General features: G+C 34.4%; 1 protein-coding gene across 1 annotated transcript in view; it reads left to right on the top strand.

Moving 5' to 3' along the window:
* The window catches only part of CDIN1 (CDAN1 interacting nuclease 1), a 126,290-nt gene that overhangs the window by 61,175 nt on the left and 48,740 nt on the right, over positions 1-16,375 (top strand). The window contains 1 exon segment of the mRNA XM_086613311.1: positions 1,934-2,039. Within this exon segment, the coding sequence (XP_086469437.1) occupies positions 1,934-2,039 (106 nt within the window).

The raw sequence follows: 16,375 nt of genomic DNA, 5'->3' as shown, positions 1-16,375 counted from the left end.
TATTTGGGAGGGACTCAGGAAGCTACCAAGGACTTGATGAGGGAATGGTTGTTTTTTATCAAGTCTAACATCAGCAGGAAAGATTGTGAAATTATAGAATCACATAATGACTGAGGCTGGAAGGGACTTCTGGTGGTCATCTGTTCAAGCAGGGTCATCTGAACCTGGTTGCCCAGGACTATGTCTGGACAGCTTTTGATTATCTCCAAGAATGGAGACTTCACAGCCTCTCTGGGCAACCCATGCCAGTGCTTAGTCACCCTCACAGTAAAAAAAGCGTTTCCTGATATTTAGACGGACCCTCCTATGTTTTGCTTTGTGCCTGTTGCCTCTGGTCCTGTCACTGGGCACCACTGAAAACAGCCTGACTCCCTCTTCATAACACCTACCCTTCAGGTAGTTATACACATTGATAGGATTCCCCAGCAGTGTGGACTACAATATACACCATACATACTTGGTATTAAGATACTCACTTTTAAATTAGAAACAGATAAGATTATATCCCAACTATTCAGGAGCTTTATTAAATGGAAACTAGAAAAGCAACTAGATGAAGGTAATTTTTTTAATGCTTGAGAAGAGAAAGTGGAAAGCACTCAAAAGAATTCTTGAGTTTGTAATATTACCCTATTAGAAGGTTAAAATAGCCATTAATTTGTTTGCATGGATTTATCTCTAAAAATCCAAATAGTGATAGTGCATTACTTACTTCAAATTATTCAGTCACTTGAAATTAGCAGGAAATCATTTCCTATCTGTTGTCCAGTCTTAACCAATATATGGCAGGCCTTGCATTCTCTTCTTCATGACTCAATACATTGCTAAGAAAGGCAAATGTTTCTTAGCAATTGCTTCTCAATTGACTATGCATTCTGCCTCAGCTCTTACATCTCCTGAGATCTAAAGATTTTGGGAGTGAGGGGAGTATGTAATAGCATAGGCCTACACACTTGGGTTACTGACAGCAGGGTAGTGGTGGCATATAGAGATATTAGTGTGGTGACTTGAGTGTTACCCAGATTTTCCAAGTAATTTACAGTCTGTGGTCAATCATGTGCTGCCAATAGCTTCTTCTCATCTTTCTGTATTATGCTTCTGGATCTGCCTGCCCTTTGAGTACTTCATCCCAGGTCAAACTTAGGCTAAGACATAATGGCTGCGGATATCATAGGGAACTCAAAAGTTTTTAAAGACCTCAATAATGATACCTCGCATTACATTTTGGAGAATGAATGATGTTTTAGACTGATTCTCACGATTTATCCTGCAAAATTAGGTTGTCAGCTTCAGAGAGGACTTTCCTTTTACTAAAAAAAAACAAACATATTTTATTATATTAGAAATTTACTCCTGCAAGAAATGAGGAAAGACATGACAACCAAAGTGAATCCACAGCATTGAGAGAACGGAAATTCAAAGTCACATTTTTCACGAGCTTTCTTTTTCCTAGCTTCTTTCTGCTGAAACATGACTGATTTGCAAAAGTAAGGAAGCAGATATATCTATGATAAACTTTCTTGCCATTCTCACACCTTGCACTCTGGAATGGTGAGAAGTCTCTGTCTTTAGCAGTTTAGCTAACCATTCTTGTTATTCACAGAAGTCTTCAATTCCTCATCTGACAACTGCATTCCAGTAAAGATGCAATTGCTCCATAGTCTAGTCTCTTTTTCTTTACGCTGTTTGTGTTAGAATAAATGCAAATATCTAGAACAAGATGTAATTAAACTGAAATTGATATATTTATCCGTTAAAACATTTTCTGGTACTTTTTTTGAAAATTGTCCTATGTGCATATTTGAAAGGCATTTTTACAAATATGTAACTGTTGCAAGCATGAATTATGTGGTAAATTGGGGGGTCAATAGGATATCTCCAAACACTTTCTTACAGGCTGTTAAGTTCACTTTATTTTCTGCTGTCACCCTAGCTGTTGAAGGACACATAATTCACTGGATTGAAAGCAAGGCCTCATTTGGTGATGAAAGTAGCCACCAAGCCTACTTGCAAGACCAGTTTTGGAGCTACTGGAACAGGTACGTTTCTGTTATTTTTCCTTATAGATAAATGGGACTGTATTTTTAAAAGAAGTTACTGGAAAAAAATACTAGTGATTTTTGTATTAAGGCATGTGAATAAAATACATGTTATTAGTCTGGCATTTTGAATGTCATTAATTAGTATGTGAAATTGGAATGTTTGTGAAATGTTTGTGAAAAATTCACATCATAATTGTTAATATGCAGCAGATACATGTGGTGATTTTGCAGTGATGCTAAATGACAGAATAAGTTACTTTAGCCTCAAAGTTATATATTAATTTTTTCGGTACCTGACTTTGAAGGAGATTTTGCTGTAAGATTTTGTAATACCTGCAAGGTGCCGAATTTGTTATAAAATCTTCACAGTCTAACTAAGCAGCTTTGTGTATAAAGAACTTTATTGCTCATTGTCATTGCATCTAGGATGATACTGTTTCACTGTTTTTTTTCAATAAACTGGGGGGTTTTTTTAGCGTTATCTACATTTTAAACAGCAATAACAATTATCTTCAAACCAAAAATGTAGTAGGTATTTGCAGGAACATAAGGAAGGAAATAAGGTATGCCAGACAGAATCTTTTGAACATGTTGATGGTATTGATATAAAAATCTTTTCTTTAAAGATGGTTAAATAGTTCTGCTTTATTCTTATAAAGGTCGTTATTGTATATATTTATGTGTCTTTCCATGGTACTAGAGTCTTCTCACTTGAGGATTTTTCTTCCAAAATAAATCCTAAATGAAATGCTTCATCTTCAATTCTGTTTTGTATGGGGTGGAACTCTAAGCAATGTAGTGAGTGAGGTAAATGAAAGTTTTAAAAGTATTTTAAAAGCATAAATTTAGAAGGCTGCTCACTGTTCCCTCACTGCACAAGGACGCATCAGTGAAATCTGAGGGATAGTGGAGGAGATGACACAAATGTGTGAACATGCAATAAATAAAGTGTGTACCAACATCAGAGTCTAGTCTGGTGACTGTTAGTATTTAATGTCAAGGTGAAAATAGCTAGCCTTAGCTTGGGAAATACCTTAAAAGCAGATTCCATAGGAGGCAGCAGAGAAAGGGAAACCAAATCTTGAGAATAATATCATCAGCGTTTGGAATTATGCTCTGCAGCAATGTTTTTGATTGGCACGAGAAGTACCTGCTCTTACTGACAATCCCAGAAAGCAGTGACTTGGAAAACTTGGAATCAATATAATGGGAACCTCAGGAAGACTGTCAGTTGTTGAATGAAGATACTCTACTGCAGGAAAGTTTTAGAAAGGAAACTAGAAATCTCCTTAGTGAGATTTGTTATTCCCTAAATCAGAATTTGGCGATAGGTTAACTATGGAAATTAGGCAGATTTCTAGGGGGTTTTTTTTAAAGAAAAAATTCTCTTGGTTTTAATTTTGGTACTGCTTGACCAAACTAACAGTATCGTAACATCTTCTGAACAGAGTTCTGAGTTACTGCAGCTTATTCTGGTATAATGACAGTTGGGTAATGAACACTTGTTTCATTATATTAGGTTGCATGTAGATTAGACGGTTAACTTCGTTGCTCTCTGAAACTATCGATAGGTCTAGGTGCACAAACGGTGAATCAATTTTGTATGATTTAACTAGGCTATGGAAGGACTTCTCAAGTGAGACCCAACTTCCCAGTCAATTCACCACACCTGTGTGTCTCCTCTCTTCTTGAAGGAGGAATGATTTGGAGAAGAAGCATCAGTTCACAATAGAGATATCATGATACTTAGCTGATAGTTTAGGGTTTTATAAACGTCATCTGTTGGTTGAACTTAAAGCCGAATTGAAATTGGAGAGAAGACCTGTAACGTCGCCTGTTAGATGTGGATAGAAATACATGTCTGGATACTTTGAAAGGAATGAAAGTGAGAGGCTTTATACCTTCTCAATTCAGCGGGTTTTTTTTGTTTCTCTGGAAAGAGAGACTGAGAAAGTTTCTAGTGTTTTTTTCTCACATCTGTCACAGACGTAAGTTTAATTCTGCACACAATCTGACTGAAAGCTTTGAACATAGCTGTGGCTTGTTTGCTGTTATGTGTGTATTTCATTAAATCCTGTACTCTGTGCTAACTAATCTGTGAGTGTCTTAAATTGGTCTGTACTGACAGGAAAGAAATGGCACTTTCTCATTTAACAGAAACAGCTCCCTAGATGCAGTCAACCATGTCTGTTCACCTCAGTGCAAAAGAACACCTTTTTATTACTCTGAGTTCTGCAGGGACAGCTTAGCAAGGTTTTTTATGGCTCATACATCAATGGTATTGTTAAGCAATTTTCGGTTGCAGTGCTGCACTGCAACCTCATCTTCAAATTAAGCTTCACATTAAAAATGTACAAAGTGTACCTTGTCAGTGGGTTTGCACAGTTGTAATTTAAGATGCTGTTTAGATATTGAGAATTTTCAATATAAAGAAACAGGAAAAGGCAAGTTTGGTCTTGCATATTCCCAGACTGATTTTGCAGAGTGATGTTTTAGAAAAAAGCTATTTATATACTGAGTAAACTTGGTGTAAAATGATTCATGTACTTATAGAATCCCATTCCCTCAGCATGTTTGTTCCCCCAAAGTGGCGACATCCACTGGGCAGGCTATAGCTTTCCACTGCTACTGGGTAAACAAGACAACTGCATGTGCAAAATGTAATTGCTTTGTGCGTGTGTAGTAGATTACCACACTTTGCATAGTTCACTGGCCTACATGGGTGTATTTCATGTAACTGTGAGGATATAAACTGTTTAGTAGTCTATGTGACCAAAGGTAATTTGGAGAGCATGAACAGGAAGGAACACAGATTGCACTTTAAGACAGGATCTGAGAACATGTTGTAAATTATTTTAGAGTTTAAATGAATGCTCCTCTTCCTTTTTTTTTTTTTTCATAATGTATAATTTTATATTTTTTCTAACAAATTAAAGAGTGGGGTCCTGGCTCTAAAAGTCTGCTAGTCAGAGCTGATAGGCATGACTGCTGTTTTTGGAGAGGCATATAGAGGTCAGCAACACATGGTTCAAATAGTAAGTGAGTGCACTGTCAGGACTTGCTGTAAGAAGATATAAACTCAAATAAAGCAGTTCACATTTTCTGTCTTCTGCAAGCCTGGCTAAGGTGTGTGTGCATTCTGGAATGTAATTTCTAGAGAGTCCCAAGAGAAAGCTTGATGCCGTTATTAGTTAAAGAAACTTTACTGTATGAGAGGAAGACCGTAGGAAAATGTCATGTTTGACACTGATATTAAACTAAAGGTAATTTCACATAGTGAAAGAGAAGCATTTCATCTTCTCTTTGAATAAGAATGGTATGTTATCCCTGTACTAAATTCCTTCCCCCATTTGCTTGTATTCTAATTGTTGTTAATCCTATGCTTCTGCTTTTTGGGAAGAATAAATAAAAGCAAGTTTCCCATAAGTAATTTTAAAAATAATAACCACACTGTTTGGAAGCCTACATTCACTATTAATGTGTTGTTAATTAATATATTACATCTGATCTTGAGATTTCAGTTTACAACTAATAGTCATAGTAAAATATCATAGAGTTCCGTAGATTGAAAAAAAGGTGTTTCAGATAAATGCAAACACAGAAATGTAAAGGGTTGTATTTCAGTCACAAACCCAGCCAATGTCTTCTTAGGGATTTTTGACGAAGGTGTTCTGTTCAAATTCGTTTGCAGTTGGCTATAAGGATGAATCATATGTGAGCAAAGACTGAATCAGAACATCAGAACAATACACATTTTTTTCTGTTCAGCTGTTTAAAATGGTTTGACATGTTACTATGAAGACAGTTTTAAGTAATAATTGTTGTCTGATTGTAGGTGGTAGAGGAAGAGGGAGTTATGCTGTGGTTTTATGGATATCTGTTCTATAACAAGATCAATATTCTCCAATTGCAAATGATTTAAAAAGTTGTACTGGTGAATTGAAAGCCAGCGGTATAACAACTTGGCTTGGAGGAAACCTTGGGAGTTGCATTCGTCAAGTGGCTAGGAAAACTGTTCATGCATACCCAGTATCCAAAGCTGCATTGGCAGCCCAAACATAAAGAACTGAAAGGTCATTTTTCTTCTTGCAGTATGATGGTTTGTTGACATATTTTGACACACTGGTACAATGCTGAAAGGTTTTGACCTTATTGCAACACTGAGGGACTTAGGGTTTGTTTAGCTATCTAATGCTTGTAGATTTTCACACATGCTGGGTTTTGCTCTGCTCCGTTTTCTCTCCCTCCTGGCTTCACTTGAATTAGTAAATTAATCTTAAACAGAAATGGATGTTGATGAAAGAGAGAGTTTATTATTATTTTGCAGCTTAGGACTATATATAGGTAAATTTCTTCAAAAATCATTTAAAATTTGCCATGCCAGCTTGCAAATGTTAGTAGCCCTGAGTAAGCTACATTTGTTTATAGACAGGAAGAGAATCAAAAGCAGTGAAGAGTGCCATTTTCCACTAGTTTACTGATTCAATAGTTTAATTTGTGAAGATGATAAAATTCTGTGTTCTCCTGCGAGACGAACAGAGATATATGTGTACACTCACACACATACCTATGCACGCACACATACAGATATACAGGCATACTTCTGCCTTTCAAAAATGTTCTAGATACGTTTAACTTATTTCCAGCAGCATTTGACATGAATTATTTTTCTCTATATTTAATGACACATGAACAGTATAAAAATCAACATGTGGTTTATGAAAAATATTTTTTTTATTTTAGCTCAAAGGTAATGATTTTGATTTTACCAGTGTCATACCCTCTTTAACAACATGATTGAATAACAGAGCATGAAGACATTTTCCATTGAGACCATGGCTCATGCCTAGCACTACTATAATGTTAATTGTTTTACTGAGCATTGTAGGTTTTATTTGAATCAAAACTAATTTTTGTCAAAGCAAAGAAAGAACAGACCATACCGTATTCATATTAGCATTTACATTTGAATGATTGATATAATTCTGTATTTTAATGCATTGTTCTCCTTAGATATTGTATTTAATATGGACATGAAATCGGGATTTTCATTGTAACTTAATTCTATTGCTTAAGCCTCTTTTACTACTAGATTGTTACATTCTCAACTTAAAAAGTAGTAAATTAAACACTACATAGCTTTGTTTAAATTATTTTTTTCCTTATTTTTCTGGACTGTCTTAAATATTATCATGTCACAGGAGATTCATGTAATGCAGATAGAGCATTTTCAGCTTCCATCCACATTACTGCAAGGCTTCAGCTCCAATTTTCCTGGTATTTCTCATTCAGATAGACAAGCATCTAAGTTTATGTACGATAAGAGCTGACAGCATAGATCCTGCTATACTGCCAAAGGCCTGGTTGCAGACACTCCACTATGTCAAAGAATGTCAGCCCCCCACAGACCTTACCTTTCAGAATTCCTTGTAATTTTTAATTGACATTTACATCTGACATTTTCAATGTATTTCTTAGTGTTGAGTCTTTATCTACCTAGTAATAGTTAAAACCAAATCAAAGTGAAAGAATCTCTTCCTGTAAACTATGATATCATATATTTTTATTTAACAAAGTCAAGTTTCTGGGCTGAAACTCAAGAATGGCCAACTCCCCATCCTTCATGTAATTCTATATTTGCTAGTCTAATCCATTTCAAATGACAACTGAGGAGGGAAGTGGGAGTATAAAGCAAAATTTAACTCTTAGTACTAATGAGCAAAGCATAAGTATATTAATATTACTATGCATCATGCACAGAAAGGATACAGAGATTTTGGGGAAATTTTAAGAATAGTAATAGAGATTTTCGTTTGAGTCAGGTATTTGAATATTGAAAGCAATACCTTCATATCTCTATTCATGCGACATATACATGTAAATAGCATAATATTGAAATGAAGTGAAGCTGGCAAGTATGTAATTTAGCTGCATGTTGCAGTGAGTTGTGCTTCCTTGCCTTCAGAAATCTGAAGTTTTCATTTGGTTTAAAATACTAAAAGCCTAATAAATTAGTATGAGCATAATTATCCATCTATTAGAAGTTAGAATGAAGGACTACAGTTGATCATAAATGTCAGAAAGCAAAGAAGGAGAAGAAGCATTTTGTCACAAATAATGCTGCTTTTCTTCTAATTAGTTAATTTACATTTTACAAATTAAGGGCAAGATTCAGACAGAAGATAATCTAGTAGCATATCATAGCTTTACTGACCTGTATTTGTATATGCCAAATTTAAGTTAATTAGAAATGTAGATGCTGTTTGTTTTATCTGTCAAAAGCTCATCTTAAAAAAAAAAAAAATCTAGACACACTTTTTCCCCCAACATTTATCATCTAAATAATAGTCTTGCCAAGATGGCAACCTCATAATAAACTCTTTTCAGTGGAGTGATGGGTAATGAAGCTTGCTTGTGAAGGCAGCGAAAAAGTTGTCTAGCCAAATGTGTGAATATGATGGCTAGAGAATCAGTGGACTTTCTCAGTCATCAATCTTTTAGTAGCCTCTTATACATCTGAATATTTTGATAGATGATCTAATAATTGAGTTATCTGTCTTTCTAACTATCAGAGTTGCATAAAAATTATTCTCACATGCTATTGAATATTATATATATTGGGCATCCAGTAATTTTCAAAAAAGGTCCAAGAGGTGGAGGAATTTAGTTGTGTCTTAAGCAGCCTTTAGTATATTAAATGATAAACTGCTATATATAGAATATAAAACTATTCATACTAATATAGGAAAAATAGATAATGTCAATAGCTCATTACAGATAGGACTCACAGTAAATAAAGCACATAAAACGTGAGACTGGCGAGGTTAGCACACAATCTAAGAGAAAATTGAGGTGTAAAATTAGTAGATTCGATAGTCCCTGGCCAGTTAATGGACAGCAGTCACATTTACGCACAGTTGCACAAATTCCTTCTATCTACGAAATCTTGGCTTAGGCAAAAAGAAATACAGTGTCACTGTGGACTCCCAAGTTCCCGTTCAGCCTCTATGAGAGCAGTTTCTCTGAAATAAAGATGAGACTGAAACATATATATTGGAACTGCCCTTTTGTTTATTCTGGGAGATTGTACAATATGGATTTGTGTTTCCAAAGCACAAGAATCTGCTTTGCCAGGATACTAATCTTGCATTAAAGAAGGCACTCCGGGTATTTGGATAAGTTGCATTAAGCACATCAGAAGATGCAACTTACTAGGGCTTCTAAGTAGCACAGCAAAATGATTGTTGGTGTCAGTGTATTTTTTTTTAAGCACTACACTTCAAACAGACATTATGTAGTCGCTTACTTGGAATGTGTTTCTGCTCAAAACGTCAGGTAAAATTTATTTTTAAAATAATAAATTATTTTTGCTTTAAGAATATTTTTAATTCAAATCTATTTTTCCCCCTTGGTGTCACCAGTTTATGTTCAATTACATAGTTTTCTATAGATTATAAAATATTCCTTCTTGTAAATTCTTGAAAACTGTATGTGGGGGACTCATTTTTTTAAAAAACAATTATTCAGGATTACAGTGTATTTTCATTTTTTGGTACTTTATTTGTAGGTTTCATAACTACAGCAAGGTATAAGCAAGTACATTTTATGAATAATTCTCCAGTTAGCGAAGTGGCTTTTCTTTCTTTGCTCGGAACCAGAGTGACCAGGGTACTTTCTTGAGGCTATCAAAAAGTTGTTCATCCATTGCAGAATTTTAATAGAAAAGGTATCAGAGGGATCTGCTTTGTAGTTACTCCTGGTTAAAGGAGAAAGAGAAAGATGGATTTCAAGGAGTTGGATGTTACCATTATTTGACAAGTACTTTGTGAAAGTTTCATTGGACCTTGCCACTGCGTAAAGTTTTGGCTGTCTCACTGAGAGCAGTTGTGACTCTCATGCTCACTAAGCAAAGTTCTTGATGTTTAACAGTTCTTGTTAAACACACAGGATTAGTTTGATACATTTTGGGTACACATAAAGCAGGACACTGAAATAAGATGACTTGAGTATCAGAAATGTAAAAACTTAAAACAGAATTTGGTTCTGAAGCTCCACACTTGTCTTGCAATATTATATCCCACATAAACAGTCTATATTTTTGTTTTCAGTAATGTTTACATTTATTTTACACACATTTAAATCACGTGAGTGTAATTTCACATAAGTGTAATTTGAACCTAGAACTGAGGCAGTAGGGAACAAATTAAAGAGAAAAGGTTAAATGATTCTCTTTCATTAGTTGGGGAGTTTTAATATAAAAAAGACAAAATTGTTTCTGAATATATAAATTCATAAGCAATTAACTGGAATCAATCAAAGCCAATGTTTGATTTTCCTTACTCTGTGTGGCTTCTTCTGACCTTATGTAAATTGGCAGTTATTCTAGTTAGTATTTGTAGCATGTTTACTTGAGAACATACCAAACTCCTATGCATAGACGATGTGTTATACAAACTTACATATATATTTGTGTGTATAATTTTAGAATGTTTCTCTCCTACTTTAGGAAGGGGATCTTAATTTCTCTCTCCTAATCAAAATAGCAAGCATCTGTCTTCCTTCTGGTTTGAGTAGCATGCTCTCATCTGTCACTAGTCTTGATATGAACATCAAGAAATCATGTCTTTTTGTTTTAAATGATACATATGCCTTTCTCATGAATACTTACAGACATTCCAAGATTTGTATCTGAATTGTCAAAGTGTAACTGCACAGATTTTTGGATGTGTGACATTGTTAGTGAAAAAATAAAGAACTTTTTAATTTTTTATGGATAGGCCTTAAATGTTGACATTGCAAGGCTGGTTTAGCTGTGATACTGAAAAAAAATTGTCCTTCATCCACTATTTTTCTAAGATCTGTTGTTTACCAACAAGAGACAATGAACCACACAAGATCCTCTGCGGACATTCCTATTTGTCTGGTCCAAGCCTGTCTCTTCAGGTTTCATTATTTAGGTCTGATGTCTAGTTAGCTCTTATCAAAACTAATACCATCTGAAGTACCAGGCTTCCGGTGGTCACATAACCAACATGAAAATTTCTTCAGTCTGACTAATATTGTTAAAGACAGTATTTCTTTAAACTTGAGCTTTGTTTCAGTGTCTAGATAATTACATCTTGTAAATTCATTTCCATGAATGTTTCACTGCTTGTTTCAATAGATGAAATACATCTGAATTAAATTATATTCTGCACGTTTTAAATTAAAAAAATAGTGAAAATGCAGGTGTTTAGACTAAAGCTTTACTACCATTCTTGCTGTGTCTTGGTACTGCTAAGGCAGAAATTACTGTACTGCTAGCTTCTCATTCTTGGTGTAGTACAGTAAGTTAAAATGTTTTTGAAGACAGACATCTAGATGAGGTTTTATTGACTATTTTATCAGCTGTTTTTAGCAAAAATTGAGTGTTTCATGCAAATACGTAATTTCATTTTAGCTCCTACAGAAAGCAAGTGTTCTGGAAATCTTTGGGTTCACTTATGCATGGTAAAACATTATTTCCTGTATTTCTTTCTGCTATTGTGTTTATTGTGTTCTGAGTTTATAATGGTTAAATTCATTTTTTGTTCTAAGTGCTGTAATGCTGAAATTGAATCTTTGAAATTTACAATATCAAGATATTGCAATTTATAATCTTTGAAATTTACAAAATAGTTCAGAGAGGAATTTAGCAAGGGATCCTAAAAAATAATTAACCGCCAATGATCATGATCAGCATATAATTGCAGTATTTTGTAATATCATAAATAATACATTGCAATATTTAGATTTTTTCAACTTTTTATTGTTCTTTACCTCAGAGACTTTGACCACAACATTTTTCGTATAATCGAGTTGATTTGATCCCAAGTTTGTTTAAATTATGAAGTTATGCAAAATTCATCACATTATTTATATCTCTTTATTTGGAATGTACTATTTACTTGATTTTAAAATAATGAAAAGTATACATATTTCAGGCTCTCTGTAGAAGAGTAATTTTGAAAGTATATTCTCATTTATTTGTTTCAAAAGGAAAAACATCATACATCCTTTGCAACACAGCCCAGTACATTAAGTGAGATTTTCTGGCACACAAAGGATGCGTGTGAGTTTTTGAAACGCTGAAGCTGTAACCCAACTTGAAGAAGACAATGATGGCAGTGAGCTTCTGTCCAGAGTTAATCAGCTGCAGAATTTGTAAACTGCGTATGTGTCAAAGTTGAAAATGTTAGCACTCTGATAGAAGCTTGAAAAGGTTAGACCTGATAAAAGCCATCAGCAGTTAAAGAAAGTGATTTATGGGAGTGTAATGACACAAATGCCTCATTTATCACTCATATATAGATAGGTTAAGGTTTCTGTGTCATACTTTAAAAACTTGACCACTTAGAATTGTCAAAATAGGTACTTAATTGCTCATCATACATTTCAGTTCAAATTTCCTTTGCTTGAATTTGGTGATTTTACTGTTTTGCTTCTCATATGGTTCTTTTTAAAGACATTCATATTTCATACTTATTTCATATTTGTTTCAAATGGTATGCTCAGTGCTCTGTTAGAACTTTTATTAGGTAAAGCTGTTGATTTGAGTGCTATCCAAATCTTTTGTTGATTTACAATTTCATTCCGCCTAACTATAGGGAATATAACTGAAGGTCTCATTTTCTTTTGTTTTGTACCACTAATTCTCATCACGAGTTTACAGCTTTCTAATTCAATCCTTACATTTCCTCTCCAAACTGAAATATGAGATTTAAAAGTGAGATCCATCAATTGGTTTCCAGTTCCAGTCGCTTAAGTTACTGTTTATCTCCATACAAATTAATTTAATACAAAACTACCAGTCCTGTTAAATGATCCTAAAACAAAATAAAAATGTTAGGAAAAATGCACGGTAGTGTGTTATCCTTTTACTGGTTTGATTTGAGGATAACAGCAAGTCCCATAGATTTGAGACTGATTGTTTTTTTTAACTCTCCACAGTTTCATCATAATACTGGGAAGAAAGTAAATGCAGACATGGGTGAATTATCCTTAAGAACATATTTGTAAAATTAAGCAACTACTTTAAGACATTGCATAAATACCAAATACAGGTTCTGCTGCTGAAAGAAAAAAGTATGATAATGAAGTTTGTAAGGATTTCTTTTTCTTTAGCTCCTTACCTTTTTTTAAACTATTTCATCCTGTTATTTCTTGATTTTTATACAGAAAAGCCTGAACAGAATAATTTTAATTTTTAATATCAAAAAAACTTACCTTTTTATTAGCTTTCACAATTTACGGCCCCAGATGTATAGCATTCTGTTTGTTCAGCGATGACCTTCCAGGTTCGATTTAAAAAGAAGTCAGAAGCATTTGTCATGTCTGCTCGATCTTGTCCAGAGGTACCTATTGTAATTATAAAGGACTAATAAGGTTGTTTATAATATAACAGTCTGACAACCCTAAAAAATCTGGAGAGCAGCTTCTCTTTTTTTCTGTGTGTATGTCTATCTTAAGGAAAAAAAAAAATCCATAATCTTCTTGCTTGTGGTGCACTGTGTCATTTCAACATTTACTTGAGAAAGGGTAAGAACTTATACCTCAAAAACTTAACTTGGTTTTAAAACATAAGCTGTATAATTTGCTCATTAGTAACACCTTTTGGAAATGCTCAGTAATAATGTGGCTATGGTACAGTTGCACCCTATATGTCATTGGTGTATATAGAAATGACGATGATGTACTTAGGAATATTGAATTCCTTTCACAGTTTTAAAAAAAAAAAAAACCACAAATAAACAAAAATATACTTATTAACATGTCTGTTGCAAGAATATGTGATACATTAATGTAGTAAGCTCTGTTTCTTAGAAAAAAATCCAAATTAAGAAAATCTTGTTTGTTCTGTTAGAAGTATAGTTAAAGTACTGCTATATAAGTAGGTTATTTTATAGTGGTATTTTACATTATATGTCAGGTTTTTTACAATTGACTTATGATATTATTCCCTTCGTATGTCTTTGTTTTGCTTTCTGTCTTCCCTTTCCTCCCCCATTTCAGCATCATCCAGCAATACCACTTTTTTATAGGCATATATATAAGGTAAACAAAAACATACCAAAACCAATGGAATTTGAACATTTGACAGAAATGTTTACCTCTCTTGTAGGGTGTGTAACAGCACTGTAGTATTGTCAGGCTACCATACATCATTTAAGTACCCTTAGACAGCAAAAGCAAAATCTTGACAATTCGGTAATCTCATCATGTGATTTCAAGGAGGCTTTTTTTCATAACCACAATTGAGACAAATTTATGTTGTATGTATTTATGGTTGTTAAACTCAAAATTGTCTCATTTCATTAATTTTTAACATTGTGCTCTCTTAATGACTATGAAGAACTGTATTAAAATGCCTTAATTATAGGGCTAGAAGAAGAGAAAGCAGAAGTCTTTTTAGCATATGATCTTTCAATTGTTCAGTAAAGGATAAAGAGGGCATTCAAGCGTGGTTTAGATAACTGTCAGCAATAATAAAATGCAAGGTAGTTTGCAGAGCCTTTAAAGACCTTTTGGGGAAATAGATTTAATTAAAAAACAATAAAATGGACTTTTCATTTCAAGAAATCCAAAATGTTATAAAATTTCAGGATGTTACTGTGTTAAGAGTAATGTATGTTTCCAAGGAAGAGGAAAAATAGCTGTGAAAATATTCTACAGTCCTCACAGCAACGATAGCTTTATTTTGTGTGTGTATATGTCTGTCCTTTAGCTTTTAACACACAGACTATGGATAGCATTTTAGAGCATGTTTTAAGTTTTTTTAGCTGAGTGATTTTATTTGTTGGAGTTTTTTTCATTTGTTATGCTTTTAACAAAGGGTTTAAAAAAAAAAAGTGGATATTTAGCTTCTTAATGTAGAATGGTGTTATCACAGTTACGAACAGAACAATATAACGGCATATTGGCAGAAGTTCATTTGTCTATTTGATAGAGTCAGTAAGGCTCCTACACGTCAAAGGTGTCTGTGTTACATACTGTGAAAATACATTTCAAAGTATATTTCCAATTTCTGCTTTTTTTTCTTCTCATGTAATCAGAAGTTGAATTTACTAGTAATGTTTGTGGTAGTGTGGTGCGTTGAAAAGTTTAGTCAAGCGCTTGTTCAGCACTGCTGAATCATACCACTTCTGGCAGACTAGGAGCAACTTAAAATTAACTTGCATGTGATAAGCAGTGGCGTATAAACAGCATTGACTGCTGTCTTTTAGGAGTAGACTCTCCTTTGCTTAGCCTCATGCTTTCTTGAAGAAGTTTTTGGAAGTTGTTTTCTCTCACCCTGGTGCACACGCATCAATTGCATTGACCGGTTGGTTTGTTGTAGCCGCGTACCAAATGAATCTGCATGCAAGTTGTCTTTGTGTAGCAGGGTCCGTTACAGATAAATCAACTTCACCAAAGTGCATTTTCAGCAAATGCTAGAACTCTTACCAGGTTCGTAGTAGTAATTGCTGCCCAAGTACGTTATAAAACATGTTCCTATGAAAATTTGACTTCAATATTTAGGGTCTTGCTATATCGTCTAGTAAATTGTTTGGATTTTAAATTCGTATCAGTATTCACTTTGTTACTGATCCTAGAAATGGAAAATCATCCCTGTTCTTGGAGTTGGTGGTTTTTCTCTTAAGAAAAATGAGGGTTCGTTGTCTGCTTGCAGATGTGCCTTGAACTGGAGCACAAATGAATAGCACAACTTCTGTATCATACACTGGGCAATGACTGTGTGAGAAAGATAGCTAAGATACTGCTGAAAATGTACAAATGTGTGGCACTGTTCTGCTCAAAATGCCTCACTGCTTTTTTCATTGCTGGACTTCCTGAGACTTGAGGCCTCAGAACTACCCAAACTACAAGAGCATTGCAGAGCACGTGCACAATTCGCTTTGGCAACCTTTCTGTAGCTGACGTGCATGTTTTTGAGAAGGAAGTGCCTCACATCATGCTGTTGTCAAACTTCTCTCTGTTTTCCACTGGTTGTGTCTCTTTCTTCCCACTCACCCCTCCTGGTGTGGAAAGGCTGTTAGGTGTGATAATGTTTCTATAGAATATAGTCTACAATCTGATATTCTCCAATCTGCAGCTGATGGGCTCCTGCAGAATCATTAGTTTGGATCACTTCTGTTGGACTCATAAGTCCAACAGATGCTCAAGTCAAATGTTGTCTGCTTACCTTCTCTTCCTACTAGTGATTTGTTTTCTGCTCACTAAAATTTTATTTAGTTGGTTTCTTATGACTTTGTTGCCATGTGTCATACCAGAGATGACTGGTTTTCTGTAGTGGATTTGTAGCCTTTGGTAAGCAT

This window comes from Tauraco erythrolophus, chromosome 6 (assembly GCF_009769465.1).
Source record: "Tauraco erythrolophus isolate bTauEry1 chromosome 6, bTauEry1.pri, whole genome shotgun sequence".
Lineage (NCBI taxonomy): Eukaryota > Metazoa > Chordata > Aves > Musophagiformes > Musophagidae > Tauraco > Tauraco erythrolophus.
Note: the sequence above shows the minus strand (reverse complement) of the source record. Positions and strands in the feature narration are given on the sequence as shown.